We start from the raw sequence: 23,193 nt of genomic DNA, 5'->3' as shown, positions 1-23,193 counted from the left end.
AAAATCTCTGGACATGCTGAAGTAATGATTTAGTAGATCGATTCCTGGGGTGAAGGGTCACTCGGTGAATAATGATTAAGGATAATAAAAGATAAAAAAAGGTCTGTACTGTTTGGAGTTTGGAGTTTTGAGGAATGATAGATAGGGTGGGCAGTCAGAATCTTTTTCCCAGGATGGAAATGTCAAAGGCTACAGAGCTTAGCTTTTAATAGCGACAAATTTTACGGGAGATGTGTGGGACAAGTTTTTGTTTAACCTTTACACAGAGAGTGGTCGGTGCCTGGAATACACTGACTGAGGTGGTAGTGGAGGCAGATACCATAGTAACATATATGAAGCTTTTAGATAGGCACATGGATATGCAGAGAATGGAGAGAAAAGGATTGTATCCAAGCAGAGGTTAGTTGAACTTGACATAATGTTGGGTACAGACATTGTGGGTCGAAGGGGCAGTTCCCGTCGTGCATCCATGCTGTACGTTCTATAGATTTAACACATGGTGAGCCTTACCTTGTGCAGATGTTCCAATGCCAGCACTATCTCCCCACTGTATATTCTCACTGCATTCTCCGTGAAGCGCTCTCTCTGTGACAAGTGAGTGAATAATTCCCCTCCATTCACATAGTCTGTCACATAAAATAAAGTGTTACACGCACACAAAAGAAAAATGAGAGAATACAATGGAGAAAATACATAATAGGGGGATATAATGTCTCATAGAAACAGCGGTTCAACAGCATAATGCCATTTTATTTTACTGATAAGAAAATTTTGTATTGAATTTTTGCCATACTTGTTTATGAATCACAAAAATTGATTTTTCATCATTTCATAATTCTGAGATACTGCTGGCACCAGATCCATAGAAAACATTCAAACATGAAACATGATATACTTATAATCAGACACATTTTTACAGTGCTTTTCACAACCCTCTTAGGATTTCTAAACTGCCTCGCAATTAACATAATACATTTTCAGCACATTTATTATTGTGTAGGAAAGAATTGCAGATACTGGTTTAAATCAAAGGTAGACACAAAAAGCTGGAGTAACTCAGCGGGACAGGCAGCATCTTTGGAGAGAAGGAATGGGTGACGTTTCGGGTCGAGACCCTTCTTCAGACTGATGTCAGGGGAGTGGGCGGGACAGAGATAAAATGTGGTCGGAGGCAGTAAGACTGGTGGGAGAATTGAGAAGGGGAGGGGATGGAGAGAGAGGGAAAGCAAGGGCTACTTGAAGTTAGAGAAGTCAATGTTCATATCGCTAGGGTGTTTATTATTGTGTGGCAGGAAATGATGGCGGGCAAATTGCACACAGCAAGATCGCATAAACAGCGGTAAAATAACAACGAGATATCCACTTTACAATTGGTGGTTGACAGGTAAAAATCAGCCAGAACACCAAAGAGAACTTCCCCACTACTTGTCCATGAGATATTTTACTTGCCGAGGGCAGACAAGGGATTTTTAATGCCCTTACTAAATGTTGGCACCAATACTATCAGGTAAACTATGGTTAAAAACTAAATGAAAAAAAAAATAGGACTTCAAGGCTGGTGGTGGCCAGACATGGCATCAACTGCTTTCCTGTTTAGTGTTTGACACTTTCCCATAAGCCCTTAAATCACTTTCTTTTATATCTTCAAGCCTCCTGCTGTGTTCTCTTCACCCCATGACTGTGCAGCTAAGCACAGCTCCGAAGCCACCTATAAATTTGCCAATAACACCACCAATTTGGCCGTATCACCGGTGGTGACGAGTCGGCGTATAAGTGAGAGAGAGAGATAAATAAAACAATTAATTGAGTGGCAGAACAACAACAACCTCTCACTCATGGTCAACAAGACCAAGGAACTAATCGTTGCCTTGGGGAGAACTCATACTGAATCAGTGAGTTGGCGGTGGAATTAGCAAGCACCTTCAAACTCCTGGGTGTTAATATAGTGGATAGGCTAGCACATAGATGCAATCAAGGAGTAGGTGCTCTTGCACCTCTATTTTTTTTGGAAGTTTAGACAGATTTGGTTTGCCTCCAAATACACAAACAAACTTATACAGATGTTCTGTGGACAGTATCCTGACTGGTGGCATCATCTGAATGAATGAATGATTGAATGAATGAATAAGTTTATTGGCCAAGTAATCACATACAAGGAATTTGCCTTGGTGCTCCGCCCGCAAGTGACAACATGACATACAGTGACAGTTAGGAATGACACATAAAACATTAAACATTAATAATAAAACATTATCGATTAAACATGTGACTAAATAATATACCAGAGCAAAAGGAGGCTACAGATTTTTGGTTATTGAGTAGAGCTACTACTCGTGAAAAAAAAGCAGTTTTTATGTCTGGCTGTGGCAGCTTTGACAGTTCGGAGTCGCCTTCCAGAGGGAAGTGATTCAAAGAGTTTGTGGCCAGGGTGAGAGGGGTCAGAGATGATCTTACCCACTTGCTTCCTGGCCCTTACAGTGTACAGTTCATCAATGGAGGGAAGGTTGCAGCCAACAACCTTCTCAGCTGATCGGACGATTCGCTGCAGCCTCCGGGTGTCGTGCTTGGTGGCTGAGCCAAACCAGACCATGATGGAGAAGGTGAGGACAGACTCTACGATGGCCGCATAGAATCTGATGTACTATTCCAACGCACAGGAGCATCAGAGGTTACAGCGAGTGGTGGGCTCAGCCCATTCCATCAAGGATGTAGCCCTCCTCTCCATCAAGAACATCTACACGAGGCGCTGCCTCAAGAAAGCAGCATTTATCATGAAGGATCCCCACCATCCGGGACATGCCTGCTTCTCACTGCTATCATCAGGCAGGAGATTTAAAAGCCTGAGGTCCGGAGCTGCTACTTTCCGACAACTACAAGGTACTTGTACCGTAGACACAAAATGCTAGAGTAACTCAGCGGGACAAGCAGCATCTCGGGATGGAAGGAATGTGTGACGTTTCGGGTTGTCACCTTCCCCTCAGCTAACAATGAGCCAATGTACATTTTCCTTGACCTCCATTCCCTTTGATCTCTCGCTTTCACACCTCACCCTTCCATATCTCTATGTCTCCCTCTCCCATGACTCTCAGTCTGAAGAAGGGTCTCGACCCGAAACGTCACCTATTCCTTCTATCCAGAGATGCTACCTGTCCGGCAAGTTACTCCGGCATTTTGTGTCTATCTTCGGTGTAAACCAGCATCTGCAGTTCCTTGCTACACAGGTTCTTGAATCAACCTGTACAACCCTAATCCTACAAAAATGGAGCGCTTCCATGGACATTTTTTTTCAAATTATGTTTTTGCACAAATATCTTATTTTTGGCAATCTTTTTTCTTTTAGAAATTTTGTGTAATACATGTAAAATGAATGCATTTTTTGAGTGTTTGTCTAAAATCTGTGCGTGCGAGTTTTCATTGTACTTATACTCCACGGTATGCATAGTAGGCCCCTCTCGGTCATGACTGATCACGGGTGATGCATCCTGGTCGGATGCAAGCCTGGGCTATGTCATATGGAGGACAGGCTGTTGCCCATGCAGCACGTCCCCCCTCTCCACGTCGCTGATCGATCCAAAGGAACAGCAGAGCTGTTACAGTTTGGCACCAGCGCCGTCGCAGGAGCTGCCAGAGCGAGGTTGTAGACAACTGCCTTAGGGCTCCGACCCCGGATTTTCTTGAGGTTTATTCCTGGAGCCTTTTCTGGATATGGCCACAAGGCAGTGGAGGTTTTAAATCAGAGTTTTCCCTCTCCTAGATGGACTGCCTTCCCAGGCTGATGAGCCCCATCTGCCCGAGACCCGCGGGGGCGGGGAGCGTCTACCTTCCCGTGCAGGTCTATAGCACTGCCGTACCCATGCACATGACAATAATCTCAAGCTGACTTGACAAAAACCAAGTTCTGACTGTTCTGATGGTCGGTGGCTTTCCCCCAGAACATTTTGTGTACAGATGTTTGTTATTTAATTTTGGCTACATTTGGAATTGAAATACAAACAATACTGAACCGTACAGAACAAATATGAAACGCTGTGGAATGAAAAACAATCTGAATCAATTGGTACAAGGGTGGAAAAAGAACAATTTGGGAAGGCAGAACAATCACTTGATTGTTCACTGACCGATGAAAGAAAGTTTCTTTTGGCTTCAACTGTGTCAAGCAGATGGTTCATCGCGGATGTTTTCAAACCAATAACATTAGGCTGCACAACACAAGTGTTTCAAAAAAAAAAATCCTATCCCTTGAGGCTCATATCCGAGTGAAAGTCTTATTAAATTTAAGCTTGTTCAGTCTGAAGAAGGGTCTCGATCCGAAATGTCACCCATCTCCAGCCGGGCAGCATCTCCAGAGATGCTGCCTGACCCCTCTGAGTTACTCCAGCATTTTGTGCCTATCTTCGCAAGTAAACATTTAATTGTTCCTGCTCACGTCTTGTGCACATGACAAATAAACACTCTTGAACTCTTGGTAGCCAACAAAACCCTGTTAATCGGTCCAACAGTGAGAAATTCCACAGATCAACACAATGTTAGCCATCTTCAACAAATCACCTACTGCACAAAAGCACATTGTCAATTCCATGTTCAAGGTCTTCTTACAACTTAAAGGATTCTAAACACCGTTTGTACGAGATGTTGGTAGGGCCGCATTTGAAATATTTCAACCACAAATAAGCTAACGCAAGTAAACTGCACTCCTGAAATATTTTTTTTTAAACCCAGAAATGGTGGAACTATGAGATAAAAACTGAAAATACTGGAAACACTCAGGTCAGGCAGTGTCTGTGCAAACAAAAAGAGGACTATTATTTCTAGTTGAAAACCCTTCGTGAGGAATTGTGCTCCTGCTCGGAGATTCCCAATCATTAAAAGTGGAAAGTCACCGATTAAAATGTTATTTAACTATTATATAATATCCATGTCACTGGTTGTTAGAAATCTGACCATAGGTACAAATCACTTGTAGTCATTTCTCGAAGTGACTTTTAGTTTAGGAATTATGAAATGGTTGCAACAGATCTGCACTTTGTTAATTAGGATTCCATAAATAAATCAGTTTAATTAATACCCAATGTTGCACTATCCTTCAGTGCCCTTTGTAACATGGATAACTGAACTTGGATTGCCTACAAGGAACTACAAGGTACTTGAACCATAGACACAAAATGCTGGAGTAACTCAGCGGGACAGGCAGCATCTCTGGATGGAAGGAATGGGTGACGTTTCGGGTTGTCACCTTCCCCTCACCTAACAATGATCCAATGTACATTTTCCTTGACCTCCATCCCTTTGACCTCTCGATTTCACACCTTACCCTTCCATATCTCTATGTCTCGACCCAAAACGTCACCTATTCCTTCTATCCAGGCACGCTATCTGTCCTGCTGAGTTACTCCAGAATTTTGTGTCTAACACTCTGCTCCATTGGAGACAACTTTCCATGGAAGCTGGGAAAGCAGGTGCAGGTACATATGCATGGACTGAATGCTGATGGCACCAAAAAAACAAAAAACAGGTCCAAAATAGCAGCAGGCACCACAAACGGGATGTACTGCCTGCCCTTCGAGACCTGAAACATCACCTATTCCTTCGCTCAATAGATGCTGCCTCACATGCTGAATTTCTCCAGCATTTTTGTCTATCTTCGAATTTTCCAGCATCTGCAGTTCTTTCTTAATCATTAGGAGACTAAATACTACAACGTATTTCCCCCCCCAAACCGTGCTCACCGGTGAGACAGAGCACAATACAGGAGGAGGTAATTGAGGCAGAGACTATCACAGCATTTAAAAGACATTTGGACAGCTACATGGATAGGAAAGGTTTGGATATGGCAAATATGGGCAAATGGGACTAGCGTCCCTTATCGTGTATCTATACACTGTGAATGGATTGATTGTAATCATGTATTGCCTTTCTGCTGACTGGTTAGCATGCAACAAAAGCTTTTCATTGTACACGTGACAATAAACTAAACTGAACATTGGGCATCTTGGTCGACATGGGCAAGATGGGCCGAAGGGCCCGTTTCTGTGCTGTATGACACAACACTGTACTATCTTGACACCTCTTCTTTTGGAGGGTATCTTTATTAAATAGTTTCTATTTCTCCAGCTGAGTTTCTCCAGCTTTTAGTCTACTTTTGATTTTACCAGCATCTGCAGTTCTTTCTTAAACATCATTATTAAATACATTTCTTTGTTGATTTGAGTTTGGATAATCATTTAACAAGTCAATTCACTATGGCCAATGCCTTGTATTTTTTTACCAAAATGTAATTAACTGCGTATTATTTTTTGATCAATGACTTTATTTCGATAACAGATATGGAAAAAAATAGTCTCAGTATTAATGTTCTGCCTTCCCAAAACAATGTAGTTTTATTTCTGTGAAGATGTAGTGGCAACCAATGTGTCTATTTCAAAACTTAAATCTGATGGTCATAAGTGATAGTAGAATTAGGCTATTCTTCCCATCAAGTCTACTGCGCCATTCAATCATGGCTGATCAATCTCTCCTTCCTAACCCCATTCTCCTGCCTTCTCGCCATAACCTGATACCTGTACAAGAATCTATCTATCTATCTCTGCTTAAAAATATCCACTGACTTGGCCTCCACAGCATTCTGTGGCAAAGAATTCCACAGATTCACCACCCTCTGACTAAAGAAATATCTCATCTCCTTCCTAAAAGAACGTCTTTTAATTCTGAAGCTATGACCCCTAGCCCTAGACTATCCCACTAGTCAAAGCACCCTCTCCACATCCACTCTATCTAAGCCTTTCACTATTCTGTATGTTTCAATGAGGTCCTTCCTCATTATTCTAAACTCCTGCAAGTATAGGCCCAGTGCCAGCAAATGCTCATCATATGTTAACCCACTCATTCCTGGGATAACTCTTGTAAACCTCCTCTAGACCCACTCCAGAGCCAGCACATCCTTCCTCAGATATGGTGCCCAAAATTACTCACAATATTCCTTATAGAGCCTCAACATTACATCCCTGTTTTTGTATACAAGCCCTCTTGAAATAAATGCTAGCATTGAGTTTGCTTTCTTTACTACCGATTACTTGCAGGTTAACTTTTTGGGAATCCTGTACCAGTCCTTTTGAACCTTGGATTATCTCCCCATTTAGAAAATAGTCTATGCCTTTATTCTTACTACCAAAATACATGACTCCACACTTTTTTGCTACAATATATTCCATCTGCCACTTCTCTGCCCACATTCCGTCCTTCTGCATGGTCCCTGCTTTCTCTACACTGCCTGCCCTTCCACCCATTTTCGTATAATCCGCAAAATTGGCCACAAAGCCTTCAATCCCGTCGTCCAAATCATTATTATACAACGTGAAGAGTAGCGGCCCCAGCACCGAACCCTGCGGAACTCCTCTAGTCACTGGCAGCCAAGCAGAAAAAGCCCTCTTTATTGCCACTCTTTGTCTTCTGCCATCCAGCCAACCTGCTATCCATGCTAGTATCTGCCCTTTGATACCATGGGCTCTCATCTTCCTTAGCAGCCTCACGTGTGGCACCTTCTCAAAGGCTTTCTGAAAATGGTGTTAATAATGAGTTCCCTGAAATCAATATTGTTAATAATGCTCCTGTTTAGAATAAGATACAGCAAAATATCATCTGACATGGCAAATCTGTGAGGATGAATTTCACATCAAAATGAAAACAGATGTATTGCATAAAAAAAAGCAGCAATGCAGAGATTAAGCATTAGGTTGAACATTGATTTTACTGCTTTTTCTATTCTACCATGCACAGAAACTCATTTTTCATCTCCTTCAAGAAGCTGTTTTGGTGTTACTAGGGCCACTTATTGCTCATCGAACTTTAGGTCATCTGGCTTGTGTCAAATGTTGTTTGATTACATTCCCGTGTAACGTTACATTCCAGTGTGACATTTTAGGACATTTTGGAGCATTAAAGGTGTTGCACAAATATTTCATGAAGGTATTACTTTAGTAGTGTCTCATGTACCAAGATACAGTGAAAAGCTTTGCCTGTGTGTCTTCCTGGCAAATCATACATACGTACATCAAGGTAGAGCAAGAGAGAGGCAAAGAAATATAGTAGGTAGACAAAAATGCTGGAGAAACTCAGCGGGTGAGGCAGCATCTATGGAGCAAAGGAAATAGGCGACGTTTCGGGTCGAGACCCTTCTTTAGACTGATGTGAGGATGGGGGGGGGGCGGGAAGAAGAAAGGAAGAGGCAGAGACAGTGGGCTGAGGGAGAGCTGGGAAGGGAAGGAGAAAGCAGGGACTACTTGAAATTGGAGAAGTCAATGTTCATACCACTGGGGTGTAAACTGCCCAAGCGAAATACGAGGTGCTGCTCCTCCAATTTACAGTGGGCCTTATTCTGGCCATGGAGGAGGCCCGGGACAGAAAGGTCGGATTCGGAATGGGAGAGGGAGTTGAACGGCAACTAACCGAAAGGGTGGGACGCCTAAAAGCAAACTCACCGAAAGGCCGCTCTGCCGAAACGCCAACTGACAGAAAGGCTGCGTCGCCTACAAGCCGACTCACTGAATGGCCACTCTGCCGAAACATGACGTCGCCGGAGGATGGGACTTGTCAGCGATTGGTCCTGACTCCCACGTCCATCACATCACTGGCCGGGGGAGACGAGAGGGTGGGGGTCATTTCCCCAGACAAGCCATAGGTGACTGGGCACTCTGAACCCGAGCACCAAGTTGTAAGCGGCCGAAGGAGCGCATCCCTCGGGACAGCCCCCACTCTCCCACGGCCACGGCCGCCCTCCGCCTCGTCTCCCCCGTGCGGCCGCACTGTGACGGGCTGTGTGTTGGCACAGTGTGTTGGCACTGTGTGTGGTGGTGCAGAGGTGTGGCACAGGCTGGTCCCTCCGCCCACCCAGAGTCACTGACCGCGATGGACCCCAACCCTCACATCCCCCCCCCCGACCCTGACCCACACACGGCACCCACACCGAGTGATTCACCCCATGTTGAAATATCTTCACGAGTCTTCCCGTGCTTACCTGCCGTTAGCGAGTTTTCCCGAATACCTGCCGTTAGCGGTACGAACCGCTAAGAGACGTCCCCAAGCTCCGAAGTACCCGCTACGTTCATTCTCCGTGCTTACCACGAGTTTGATCCTTTTTTTAACTCGGGAGAGCTCCTGGAATGAACTCATACCGTGGGATAGGGCCATTGTTATTTGAAATAGCATGTTGGGATATTGCCTCAAACATTCCATCCAAGATTCAGTATACCTGTTGTACTTATACATGATGTGATTGAACGCATGATTCTAGTGGATAGCACAAAAACAAAGTTTTTAACTGGATCTTAGTACATGTGACAATACCTCCGGCAGTGCAATTTTTTTTTTTTCGTATTACCATGATGCCACAGCCCAAATTTCATGCCTCCGTGGCTGGACTAGAACTTAAACTCACAATCCTCTCCCTCAGATGGAGCAGTGCTGCAAGCTGACAAAAAAGCTGGCTGCCTGACAATACAACTAATCATGTTGCCATCTACAGACTACCGCCAGCGTTCAAAATTAATTAGTCTACTTATCTATATTCGGGATCAGTAAGCACACTGAGTTCTGAGGAAACAATACAGCAAGCTGCTCCAGTTAATATTTTTTTAAGAGGAACAGCATGGAGACGGGCCTTTAACGAACACGCTAGCATCCTGCCAGAAAATAAGCAGAGCTAGGGTTTTTTTTTAAATCTCTTCGGTGTAAATTACTTTTTATATAAATATAAATATTCCATGACCAAATCTCCTTAATTATTTACACATCTATTGATCTGTATTAACACATCTTAGCTCATAAACATTGGCCCCCTCAAAATAGAAACCAGGGTGTGAATTTCCTGCAGACATGCTGACTCGACTCGTAAAATTGCAACCAATTTTAAAAGAAACACATGAGCACCTGGAGCCACTTCGATGAGGTGCAAATCAACTAATCCGGAAGTGTCAAAGTAATACTCATTCTAAGAATCCTGAAGGGGCTGTCCCACTTGGGCGACCTAATTGGCAAGTTTAGAAGGTTTTAGGAGAGTTTGAAAAAATGTAATGTTGAAGACCTCCTTCAACTATGAAGAAGACAAGACCTCCTTCGACCTCCTTCGACTATGTTGAAGACTAGCTTCGACTAACTTCGGGAAAATTGGACACCGAATAGTGGAGAGTGAAAACGACCTCCTTCGATCTCCTTTCGACTATGATGAATACTATCTACAACTACCTTAGACTACCCTCGATTACCTACGACTAACATGCCGACCTAACACAACCTACTACGACTAAACCTACGAGTAAAAAAATATCGATTTTTTCCATGGCGACCTTTTTTAACTCGCGGGCATTTTTTAACATGTTGAAAAATATGCCGCAACCTAGCTGAGGCCTCGAGTACTCCTCTACCGATCTTGGAACATGGGGGTCATAAATTCACTTCAGGAGCTTTGTCACTCACGAGGACAAAGCAGGCAGGCAGCAGCTTGTGAAGCAGGCACTGAACCAATGATTGTTTCTGTAGCAGTTACAACCAGAAGAAAGGTCAGACATCTTAAGGGCCTGTCCCACTAACGCGACTTTTCAGCGACTGTCTTCGACCTTCAAGCTCGAGGGCACTCGCCTGAAAAACCTCGAGCTGGATCAACTGTCAGCAATGAAACCGCGAGCCGGATCGACCGTCTGCACACACACACAGACACACACACACACTCACATAAAAACACATCGCAAAGACGGGGGCCAGGGAAAGCGGGGGAGCGTTGCCTGAAATTCACACCCGTGATGAACAGGAAGGTAAAAGACGGCTGGCACAGTTACGGTAAGTCCTTCATAGAGCGCGGAGAGGGGGTGGGGGGTGGGGGGGAGAGAAGGGGATAGGGGAGGGTGTGAGAAGGGGGGGACTATTTACCTTTTTTTTCTCAACGAGCTATTACCTTCGAAAACCTTCGATTACCTACGATAGCATTACGACCTCCTACTACCTCGACTAAAGCTACGAGTAAAAAAAAATATTGATTTTTTTCCATAGCGCCCAATATTTTTTACTCGCGGGCTTTTTTCAGCTTGCTGAAAAAAATGCCGCGACCTAACTGAGGCCTCGAATACGCGGGGACTACTCTCGAGCATGAAGGAGAGTTACATAGACCTAGGACCTCGTGTCGACCATGCTGCAAGTATGAGTTGAGGGCAAACTCTTCTAAACTCGCGAATTAAGTCGCCATAGCGGGACAGGCCCTTTAGTTTACCTTAATAGATTTTTTTTTTAACTTACAGGATTGCTACAAGGCAAGAGATTTTTAACAATTTCAAATGTTTTGTGGAATTTCTTCTGGACATATGAACAAATTGTAACAGGACTTTCCATACACCTGAACCCACAGATGTAAATCATAATATTTTATGACAACGTTAAACTGAGAATTTGAACAATGATTTACAGCAACAAAATATTTAATGAACAATAATCAACTTTGGAAAGGTGAATCAAACTAAAACATTACTAATGTAACAACTTTGCCTATCTTTGATAAGTTTAACCATTCTCAATCAAAAGGCTGCCACAGCAATTACAGATATCAAAGCAGGGGGCTTCAAGGTGTTGACCATAGTCTTCCAGCGATAGATTACTGCCCTCCCACTCCTCGATAGAGTCGTGGCTGAGACAGACACTATTGTTCCCATACTCACCTTATGCTGGGCACCTTAACAAGTCCTTTAATCAGCCTTTCATGATTATAGTCCAATACACTTTGAACCAGAGAAGTGCAGGAAAATAGGAAGTGGCCAGGCATTGAGTTAAGGGCTTGCCGATGATCGATGAGCAAAACTGCTTCTGAACCAGGGCTGCTACTGGCCTTGACATGATAAAGAGTCCCAAGTTGCTTTGCGAATGCTGTACGTTCCTGCAGCTTTGTGTTACCTCACAAGTCTACGCCACAAAGCGATGCTGAAGGCAGCAGGGTGCGTGGTGCATGCAGTCCACACTTCCGAGTCCTTGAAATACAACTCTGGTAATCAGCTCATTGGACACAATCAGAACCTCCAGGACTAGATCACAGAACCACCACAAAAAAACCTCAACCTACATTGGAAGTTTCAACCAATCTCTGCTGCTGCCAGTTGACATACTGTGCTTTTACAATGCAGCCAACACCTGCTGCATTTGTTCTCTTGTAGCTCTGTTGTCTCTGTGCATATTTGTGCATTGCAGAATTGGTGGTGGCATCTGTAAAGAATCTCTGTGATACTACCGATAGATTCCAGAATTCTCAAACACGTCGGCAAATACCTCTTCAGAACTGCTGCCTTTAATCATACCATTGGCTCAGTGGATATCTTTCTGCAGATTATTCCTCTACCGCTTTTGAATCTCACTCCTGGAAACCAGAGAACTCGCCAGGATGTACTTGTTCTATCCACGAAAATGCAGCCACACGTACCCCCAGTTGTAGAGAGCCGATCTTTGTGATGGCATGACGGGGAGGTGAGAGGTCCACAACGTTGCGCAGCTACGGCTTTCCTACACCTCTTCATCTTCAATGGGGCCAAGTTGTATGATAAAGCTGAGCACTGCATTTCCCAAGTTTATGAATAGCTATTCACCCCTCCCTCACCACCCCATTCTCTTCCTCCTCATCAAGAGCAACTGTCTTCCTCTGCCTTGACTGTGGAAAGAAAATAAATATTAGCATGGGTGTCTTCGCTACCACTAGGGTGCCTTTGAAGGAAGGGATGATTTGACACTTGTCCTGAGAGAATGAGAGAGCACACCTGGACAGGTTGTCACCTGTGGCGTTATCCCTCCATCTTCCCTATTCCCTTCTATCTGTCCAAGTTCTAATGCAGTAGCAAGTGGAAATATTTTTAGCAGAAAACTTGGAACACACCTCCGTAGGAAATTCCAGCCATGTATATTTTTGAAAAATCAATACCAATTGAAACTTTTACCAGGTAAACAGCAATCGGATGAATAAACTGGTAATGGACTGGACAGAATCTTGGAAGTTAGGTATTCAGATCTTTTGATTAAACAACACTTGCAATGTGTTCAGCATCACAAATTGTTTGAAAGCTCTTTCCAGCTGCTTCTAGTAGTGGAAGATGTGTTCCACTATCAAATGCTCACAATTCCATTCTTCAGTGAAGATTTGGTGAGTGTTGGGAGCAATATAGTAGCAATAAATAACCAAAGTGGAGGCTCTCTCTGCCACTTGTTTATCCACGATAAGGATCATATTGTAATTTGCTTACAGAATTTTCACATTCTTGGTACGGGCTTTAGATTCCAAGCAGTGCGACCAAATTAATGGTTCGATGCAAATGCCAACTTTTGTGGTATGAGAAAGAGGAATATTGCAGGCATGTCGTGAATGAGTGCATTCATTTACTGCTAATACTACTAGTCTTGGCCAGAGAAATGCCGCTCCTGCGAGCCATTAGTGACGGAAATGTTTTTGGTTTGTACATCGCACATTTATTTGTTTCATGGGTTTGATGTTTATTATCACAAAACATCAAACTCTCTCGCGAAAACTGTTGTTTTCAGAATTTATCCGAAAAGTGAGTATCTACGTTTTAACATAATACCATGCTTCAGTTGGACCCATTTAGTTTAATTTTACTTCATACTGAAACAAAAGAAAGTTGTATTACATTTTAGCAATGGTCCCAAAGGGGGAATTATAGAAATAGCCTAACCCACTAAGAAGGATTGGAGAAAAATATGTGTCTATTAGACTCAATACAAAATTGGCTAACAGGAACTCGCTTTAGTTCTTATGAAGCACATACACTCAAGTGTCAAGTCTGTAAGAAAGGTTCACATCACTCAGATAGACACAAAAAGCTGGAGTAACTTAGCGGGACAGGCAGCATCTCTGGAGATAAGGAATGGGACGTTTCGGGTCGAGACCCTTGGCTGAAATCTAATTTACATTCGCTATTAACTGTTAATTATTCATTTTCAGGATGTCTGGATCTCTGACAAGGCCTGCATTTAATACCCTAGATGGTGGTGAGCTATCTTCTTGAGCTGCCGCAGTCGTTCATGTGAAGGCACTCCAGCAATGCCAGAAATCTGAAATGGGAACAGAAAATGCTGGAAGGGTTCAGCCTGTCAAGCAACACTTATGGAGAGAGAAAATAGTGTTAGCATTTCATGTTCAAGATCCTTCATCAAATCTGGGAAAGTTAGACAACAAATTAGTTTCATGTTACACGGGAGGATGAGGGATGAGCGGCAAGGATAAAGGGAATGTCTCAATAGGCTGAAAATACGGTGGGCTGAGTGATCTTGTTGTTTGAGTTGAGTTGTATGATGATAGATTCATTGGAAAAGAGGGGGAGAGGGGGGGAGGAGAGGGGGGGGAGGAGAGAGACAGAGACAGAGACAGAGACAGAGATAGAGACAGAGACAGAGAGAGAGACAGAGAGAGAGACAGAGAGAGAGAGAGAGAGACACAGAGAGAGAGAAAGAGCGAGAGACCAGGCCATCCACACAGGTGTCTCTTCTTCTGGAAACATGGCTTTCCCTCCACCACAGTGAACAGAGCCTTTGAAAACATTTTTTGTACCTGTTCTCACTCCGCTCCTACTGGATAGTGCAAGAACAAAGTTCTTCTGATTTGCCGCATTTTTCTGAAAGTGAATCTGCGGAAAGCAACTGGTCCTTTTTTTCAGGAAGGAACTGCAGATGCTGGTTTATACCGAAGATAGACACAAAATGCTAGAGTAAAATCAGCGGGACAGGCCGCATCTCTGGAGAGAAGGAATGGCTGACGTTTTGGGTCAGGTCCTTTTTTCTTCTGGGAATGGAGGACATCGCAGCCTGACCTGCTGGGCATGTCTTCATGCTCTGTTTGTGGCATTCCTACAATCCTCTGTCTCCGTTCCTACTTTCCAACTGCTCCCATTCATTCATTGCCAGATATCCTTGTTTACAGTTTATCCCCATGAACAACCAGATGTTACCCCATCGGAGATATCTACCATCCTCTCACCCTCCCTGCAGCTCAATGAGCTTTCTTCTCCTCCCCAGTTCTGACAAAGGAGCTACAATGTGAAAAGATCATTTTGTTTCCTTTTCATAGATTTTGCATACCTACTGAATGATTCCAACACTTATTGTGCATGCAGGTACAGCAGGCAGTGAAGAAAGCTAATGGCATGTTGGCCTTCATTGCAAGAGGATTTGAGTTTAGGAGCAAGGAGGTCCTACTGCAGTTGGACAGTGCCCTAGCGAGACCGCACCTGGAGTATTGTGTGCAATTTTGGTCTCTTAATTTGAGGAAGGACATTATTGCTATTGAGGGAGTGCAGCGTAGGTTCACCAGGTTAATTCCTGGGATGGCGGGACTGTCATATGATGAAATAATGGATCGACTGGGCTTGTATTCACTGGAATTTAGAAGGATGAGAGGAAGTCTTATTGAAACATATAAAATTCTTAAAGGATTAGACAGGCTAGATGCTGGAAAAATGTTTCTGATGTTAGGGGAGTCCAGAACCAGGGGTCACAGTTTAAGAACAAGAAGTAGTCCATTTAGGACCAAGATGAGGAAAAATGTCTTCACCAAGAGAGTTGTGAATCTGTGGAATTCTCTGCCACAAAATGCAGTGGAGGCCAATTCACTGGATGTTTTCAAGAGAGAGTTCGATTTAGCTAACAGAATCAAGGGATATGGGGAAAAAGCAGGAATGGGGTATTGATTTTAGATGATCAACCATGATAATAATGAATGGAGGTGTTTGCTCGAAAGGCCGAATGGCCTTCCCCTGCACCTATTTTTCTATGTTATTTGATTCATGCATTAGCAGTTTCATTAACACGGCCCTTTGTTTGTTTTCTCTCTCTCAAACTTACCTCATAAATTCATCAACTAAATAGCTCCATAAATTGCAGGATCACCTCAGCAACCCTCGTTTCACCAAAGTAAAGATGTTTATTCTTTCCTTCCTCCACTCATTATGAAACTTAAAAAATAACTTAATGTGTAAGAAAGAACTGCAGATGCTGGTTTAAATTGAACGTAGCCACAAAATGCTGGAGTTTCATGTCGAGACCCTTCTTCAGTCTGATGTCTGAGGAGTGGGGCTACTCCGCTGACATCGGTCTGAAGAAGGGTCTCGACCCGAAACATCATCCATTCCTTCTCTCCAGCATTTTATGTCTACCTTTCATTAAGATAATAATCTGCCTTCCTGTTCTTGCCACCAAAGTGGGTAACCTCACCTTTATCTACATTATACTTAATCTGTCATGCATCTGCCCACTCACCCAACATATCCAAGTCACCCTGCAGCCCCATAGCATCTTCCTAGCAGCACTGCTCACACTGCCACCCAGCTTTGTGTCATCCGCAAACTTGGAGATTTAATTAACTCGTCTAAATCATTAATATATATTGTGAATAACTGGGGTCCCAGCAGCCTTGCGGCACACCGCTTGTCACTGCCTGCCATTCTGAAAAGGACACGTTAACTCCTACTCTTTACTTCCTGTCTGCCAACCAGTTCTCTATCCATGTCAATACCCACCCTAAATACCATGTGCTCTAACTTTGCACTCTAATCATTTAGGACACAGATGTGGAAAAACTTTTTCACCCAGACAGTTGTGAATCTGTGGAATTCTCTGCCACAGAAGGCAGTGGAGGCCAATTCACTGGATGTTTTCAAGAGAGAGTTTTGGGCCTGTCCCACTTAGGCGATTTTTTAGGCAACTATAGGCGACTAGTTTGTCGCCATATGTTTGCCATATGGTCGCCGGTAGTCTCCTCAGTCGTGCAAAAAGTTGTAGCATCTTTGTGGTTGCTGCTAAATTTTCGACATGTTGAAATATTTTTGGCGACAGTGGGTTTGACGCCAATGAGCGTAGCTTGACTTCTCCTGACGTAGGTGCCTTCGTAGGTTGTCGCCAGGATGACGTGGGTTGTCGCCGGTTTTTCGGCGACCTGCTATGATTATGACAGTCGCCAGCAGTTGCCTATAAAATTCGCCTTGGGACAGGCCCATTAGATTTAGCTCTTAGGGCTAAAGGAATCAAGGGATATGGGGTAAAAGCAGGAACGGGGTACTGATTTTGGATGATCAGCCATGATCATATTGAATGGCTCAAAGGTCCAAACAGCCTACTCCTGCACCTATTTCCTATGTTTCTATCTAATCTTAATTGCATATCCTTTCAGTCCTTTCTCCCTCATGCATTTATCTGGCTTTTTCTCTTTATTATTCTGCTTCTGATAGAAAGCTTCACAGTCCAACCATTTTATGGTGAAAATGTTTTTTCCTGAATTCCATTTTGGATTCCTAACCTTGGAACTAATGAGGACCATCTTATTGCATTGGAAGGAACTGCATATGCTGGTTTAAACCAAAGATAGACACAAAAAGCTGGAGTAACTGTCGATACCCGAAACGTCACCCATTCCTCCTCTCCAGATATGATGCCTTTCCCATTAAGTTACTCCAGCTTTTTACGACCATCTTATTGTTACGATCCCCAGTTTTGCATACTACCACAAAATGAATACATTTGCCATGTCTGTCCCAGCAATAATATTCTTGTTCATATCTTCATATGTTTACAAAAGGTCAACAATGGACAGAAACTCAATAGTACACAAGCTTCATTGTACCTCTACAAGAGGTATTTTTATAGCAACATGATGTTCTCAAAATGGCAGTGTATACCAGCAAAGAACAAATAGACATCAACATAAAAATTCCACCAAATGCCTGCAAATAGTTCTGGAATTACAGCAAATAGGATTTAGGAATTAAGGAATTAAGAGTTGGCATTAGGAATTAAGAGTCCAGTTACTAAATTAATCAAACAGCAAATATGAAGGGGGAAAGTACATATACAACCGTCTCTCTTCACAATGCTGCTCACTGTACACATTATGACAATTAACGGACTGCATTTTGATTTATAACTATCTTGTGTAAACAATGTCACATGATTCGTGGAGATGTCTGACAGAAATCCTTTCACAGTATGCAGGGTTAAAATCATCAGATTATAAAAATACAGAAAAGGCCCTTTGCTGACCCTAATGCTTATCTATGATAATCTCATTTGCCTACATTAGGCTTTTATCTCTCTCACTCTTTCCCTATCCAAGCACCCATCCATGTTGTAATTGTATTGGTGTCCATCACCTCCTCAGGCAGCTTGCTCCAGGTACTTACCATTCTCGGTGTAAAAAACAAATCCCACAGATAGATCCAGCAATGTTGCTCAATCCAATGGGATGGCAATATAGAACATAGGAAAATACAGAACCGCAGATACAGGTTTGCAAATAAAACAAAGTGCAGGAGTGACTCAAGGGGTCGGGCAGCACCTCTTGAGAACATGGTTAGGTGACGAGAGAATCTCAACCATGATAATGGGCCTCAACCCTATTCCACCCAGGAGCAACCACTCAGCGCGAGATTAAGTTTCTTAAGAAAAGTATGGATTCTGTGGACAGACTGACTTAGTTATTGCCAATACAACGGTTTCCTTTCAGAAATGTCTCCACTCACATTACAACATCACTCACACAGAGGTTTCCACATGAACTGATTACAACGTGGGTTAAATGCCAGAGACAACTGCATAATTGCACTCAAGAGAAGAAGGGAGAACAAAATCTGATAAGTTTAAAAATAAGTGAAAGCTATAAGTGAAAACAGGTTTAAAAATAAGTGAAAGCTATTTGTGAATGTTACCTAAAATTAGATGAAGTTTTGTATCTGTCTGGAAAGCATAGTGTAATGTGACAAGGAATGGTGACTGCCGAATATGTTCCAACACTTGACGCTCTGTCCTGGTGTGTTCTGCCGTCTTTGCTTTTTGAACTATTGTTGCCTTTTTCAGAACCTTCATGGCAAAAAGCTGTCCGGTGTCATGGCCGCTGATTTTTCGCACTAGAAATACTTTTCCATAAGCTGGAAACAGAATAAAAGGCATTGAGGTTAAGAACATGCAATCAATTCATACAGTCTGATACAAAAGCAACACAAATGCGCACATTACCTCATAAGTAAGTAAGTAAGTAAATAAGCTTATTGGCCAAGTATTCACATACAAGGAATTTGTCTTGGTGCTCCGCCCACAAATAACAACATGACAGAGAGTGACAGTTACGAATGACTCAGAAAACATTAAACATTAATAATAATAAAACATTAATAATAAAACACCATTGATCAAGCATGTGAACCAACAAAATACCAGATCAAAGGGAGGCTACAGATTTTTGGCTGTTGAGCAGAGCAACTACTCGTGGGTAAAAACTCATGAACAACTAATACAAATTCTCTCAGGTAATGCACTCTGTTAAACAAAACGGTAGGAATTTTATTTTATGAATTTAAAACCCTTTTTAAAATAAAATGTTGCAGCTGGTTTCAGCCACTCATCATCAGGAATAGTTCCAAATCAATAGAAGGGTCATCTCCAAGATTTCCGTGGCTAAGCTTCTTCCTTGGGTCACTGTTTGTTCCTTGTGTTCTCTTGATAAATGATATTTTTCCCAGAAAATAATTTTTACTCCTCATCTATATTCCAGTCCAGGCTATGTTTTAACTTGAACGAAAACATGTGCTGACCATTATTTTTTCTGATAGATCTGCACTAAGAATTTATTTGACAGATTGATGGAGTCCGAGGTGGAATTAAAGTCGAACACCAAATGGGAATTCAATGTTCTCCAAATTAGAAAAGACCGAGGAGTAATTAGGATGTTAGGATGTAATCACAATCTTCTCATACCATCACTCAAAATATCTAAACTCTATTCTGTGATAATGTGCAATCCAACCTCAGATTTTCACTTGCTCTCCATCTTTGCCACTTAAAAAGCTCACAGTCATCTCCCTCAATAACTTATCCTTTGGATTAATTCACTTACTTGATTACTTCTGTACAGTGTATCTTGAAAGGTTCTACAGTGAAGTTGTCAGTTTTGAGGCCCAGGACGAAACCCAGGGCACCATACTATGTTTTACTACTACCTTAACATCATGATATTTATTTGTAATGAATGACCTCATTCACCAGTCAGGACAATTAAAAAACCCGAAAAATACACCACACACATCCACCCAACAAATACCTGCACAAAGCAGACCCCAAGTCAGTCACTTTCCTATGCTATGCCTGATTATCCTATCTTGTGCCTTTTGGCCTCCTTTGTAAAGCATCGTTTGATTCTATTTCAACTGCTTTTGGAGTCAGCGAGCTGCAAGTCGCAATGACTCTGCCGAAAAATGTTTTTCTGCAGGTAGCTTCTGTACCTTTGTAAGCCTTGGTTCTTGATGCTCTGCTGATGGTAATCCTGCCGTCCATCTCCACTAATCCCAATCTTTTCCAAATTAGCTCTGTACCAGCCACCGCAGCCACACACCCCAACCTAACTCTCCTGCAACCTCATGTGATAGGAGTAGAATTTGGCTTTTCGGCTCATCATGTCTACGCCACCATTCAATCATGCCTGATCTATCCTTCCCTCCTAACCCCATTCTCCTGCCTTTTCCCCATAACCGCTGACACCCATACTAATCAAGAATCTATCTATCTCTGCCTTAAATATACCCACTGACTGTCTCTACAGCCTTCTGTGGCAAAGAATTCCACAGATTCAGCACCCTCTGACTAAAGAAATGTCTCCTCATCTCCTTCCGAATGGAACGCCCTTTAATTCTTGGGTTCTAATCCTAGACTCCGATTAGTGGAAATATCCTCTCCACATCCACTCTATCCAAACCTTCCACTATTTGCAAAAACCACAATGAAAGGCAAATAGCCTACTGTATTTGCACAAGGGCAATTAACAGGAACCAATTACCAGAAGCATAACTTTGACATGTAGGACATATATCATTTTTTAAATCACGCCTATGTGGTCACATAGGGAGAACATGCAAACTCCATGCAGGCAGCACCCCAAGGTCAGCATCAACATAGAGCCATGGAGTCAAACAGCACGGAAACAGACCCATTGGGCCAACTCGTCCATGCTGATAAAATGCCCCATCTTAGCTAGTTCCATTTGTCCGTGCTTGACCCATATCCCTCTCAACCTTTTCAATCCAAGTACCTGTGCAGATGGCTTATCAATGCTGTACCATTGACCCCAGGTTTCTGCAGCTGTACTGCAGCTAAACACGGTGTCTTATAGACAATAGACAATAGGTGCAGGAGTAGGCCATTCGGCCCTTCGAGCCAACATCACCATTCACTGCGATCATGGCTGATCATCCACACAGTACCCCGTTCCTGCCTTCTCCCCATATCCCTTGATTCCGCTATCTTTAAGAGCTCTATCTAACTCTCTCTTGAAAGCATCCAGAGAATTGGCCTCCACTGCCTTCTGAGGCAGAGAATTCTACACATTCACAACTCTCTGGGCGAAAAAGTTTTTCCTCATCTCCGTTCTAAATGGCCTACCCCTTATTCTTAAACTGTGGCGCCTGGTTCTGGACTCCCCCAACATCGGGAACATGCTTCGTTCCTCTAGCGTGTCCAATCCCTTAATAATCTTATATGTTTCAATAAGATTCTCCCTTTCATCCTTCTAAATTCCAGTGTATACACGCCCAGTCGCTCCATTCTTTCAACATCTGACAGTCCCGCCATCCCGGGAATTAACCTCGTGAACCTACGCTGCACTCCCTCAATAGCAAGAATGTCCTTCCTCAAATTAGGAGACCAAAATTTCACACAATACTCCAGGTGCGGTCTCACCAGGGCCCTGTACAACTGCAGTAGGACCTCATTGCTCCCAGACGCAAATCCTCTCACAATGAATGTCCTTCCTCAAATTAGGGGACCAAAACTGCACACAATACTTGCACTGTTTTACTTTTTCTATTTCCTTCTCAATTTTTTTTTCATTTTCAGTTGAGCCAGCACGACTGAAGTAGAACTGGTAAAGCTAATCAACGTAGAAAAACTGGAAAAGCAATCCCAGAAAGGCAAAAACAAGAGTAGAACAAGTTCACCAAGAAAGGCCAGCTCTAAATTACACCCCCGCGAGTACAGATTGAAATGGTTTATTAATAATAGATGCATTTATAATGCAGTGTTGTGAGCGAATTCAGCCTCACTTGAGACTTGGATTTGTGAAGAGCAAGAAGAAATTATTCTACAGTATATACAACTGTTAATTAGTGGAGAACGCAAGCATTTTGTTTGGCCTATGTTTAAACAGATTGAGAACACAAAGAGAGAATAGTTTTGACGAGGTAGTAAAAAAGGAATTTACATTTCTGCTGTGAAAGTATTTTGCTGAGAAGGATAAACAACAGATGTGTGTGAGGAAGCAACAAGGTTGTAGGAATGTTGGCTTTTTAAAATTTCACTCTGAGCCAAGCCTAAAAAAGGATAATGGGTTAAATATCATGATGCTAAACTGAGCTCAGCTCTGAAGCAGTGAGAATAACTTGCATTTACATGTTCAACAAGGTAAAATATCCAAAGGCATTTTGAGGGTTGGCACCATGTTGTCAAAGCTGAAATAACTTCAGTCACTTGTGTTTATTTCTTCTTGGGACACAAAACCAATTTCAACTGTCAACAGATGTGGAACTCTTTGTAACAATGGATTTTTGTATAGACAAGTAGCTTGCTTTACTCAAACTGTATACAACGTACAAATTTGGACAGGCCGAAAGAAGAAGATGAAGCTCGACAACGTTGCCTCTCAGCTACTTTCTTCTATTTTACAAAGCTTGATTTAGCAATTTGAGACTACTTACAAAGCAGTTCCCAATTACTCCCATGGAACTGTCACAGGAACCTGTAGAATTGTATTTAAGGTGCATTTTGCAACAATTGTTCTATGTTCTATGAATGAAATTGTCCAAAGACCAGCCCCTGTGATAGTAGGGACCTCATAATGTACCAGCCACCATTTAATTATTTTTTGGCCATGATAAGTTGTCTATGTGTATTGTGTTTACAGGCCTGTAATGCTGCTGCGAGTACATATGACAATTAAACAATCTTGGTTCTTGTCTCTCTTGACCCTTGCCCCGAGGGCTGAAGATGATTTAAAACATTTAGCTCAGCCTCTTGTCTTTGGCAATCATTGAGGGCAGGTACAGTGCATCCAGAAAGTATTCAGACCCCTTAACTTTTTCCACATTTTGTTACATTACAGCCTTATTTTTAAATTGATTAAATTCATTTTTC

At 42.6% G+C, this 23,193-nt stretch overlaps 1 protein-coding gene across 2 annotated transcripts in view; it reads right to left on the bottom strand.

Moving 5' to 3' along the window:
• rps6ka5 (ribosomal protein S6 kinase A5) overlaps positions 1-23,193 on the bottom strand; it is a 161,606-nt gene that overhangs the window by 86,640 nt on the left and 51,773 nt on the right. For both annotated transcript variants that reach the window (XM_033027542.1, XM_033027543.1), the window contains exons 3-4: positions 18,726-18,944; positions 511-626 (exon numbers count right to left, since the gene is read on the bottom strand). In XM_033027542.1, coding sequence (XP_032883433.1) covers positions 511-626; positions 18,726-18,944 — 335 coding nt within the window. The remainder of the gene's footprint in view (positions 1-510; positions 627-18,725; positions 18,945-23,193) is intronic.

This window comes from Amblyraja radiata, chromosome 9, assembly GCF_010909765.2.
Source record: "Amblyraja radiata isolate CabotCenter1 chromosome 9, sAmbRad1.1.pri, whole genome shotgun sequence".
In the NCBI taxonomy this organism is placed as follows: Eukaryota; Metazoa; Chordata; class Chondrichthyes; order Rajiformes; family Rajidae; genus Amblyraja; species Amblyraja radiata.
Note: the sequence above shows the minus strand (reverse complement) of the source record. Positions and strands in the feature narration are given on the sequence as shown.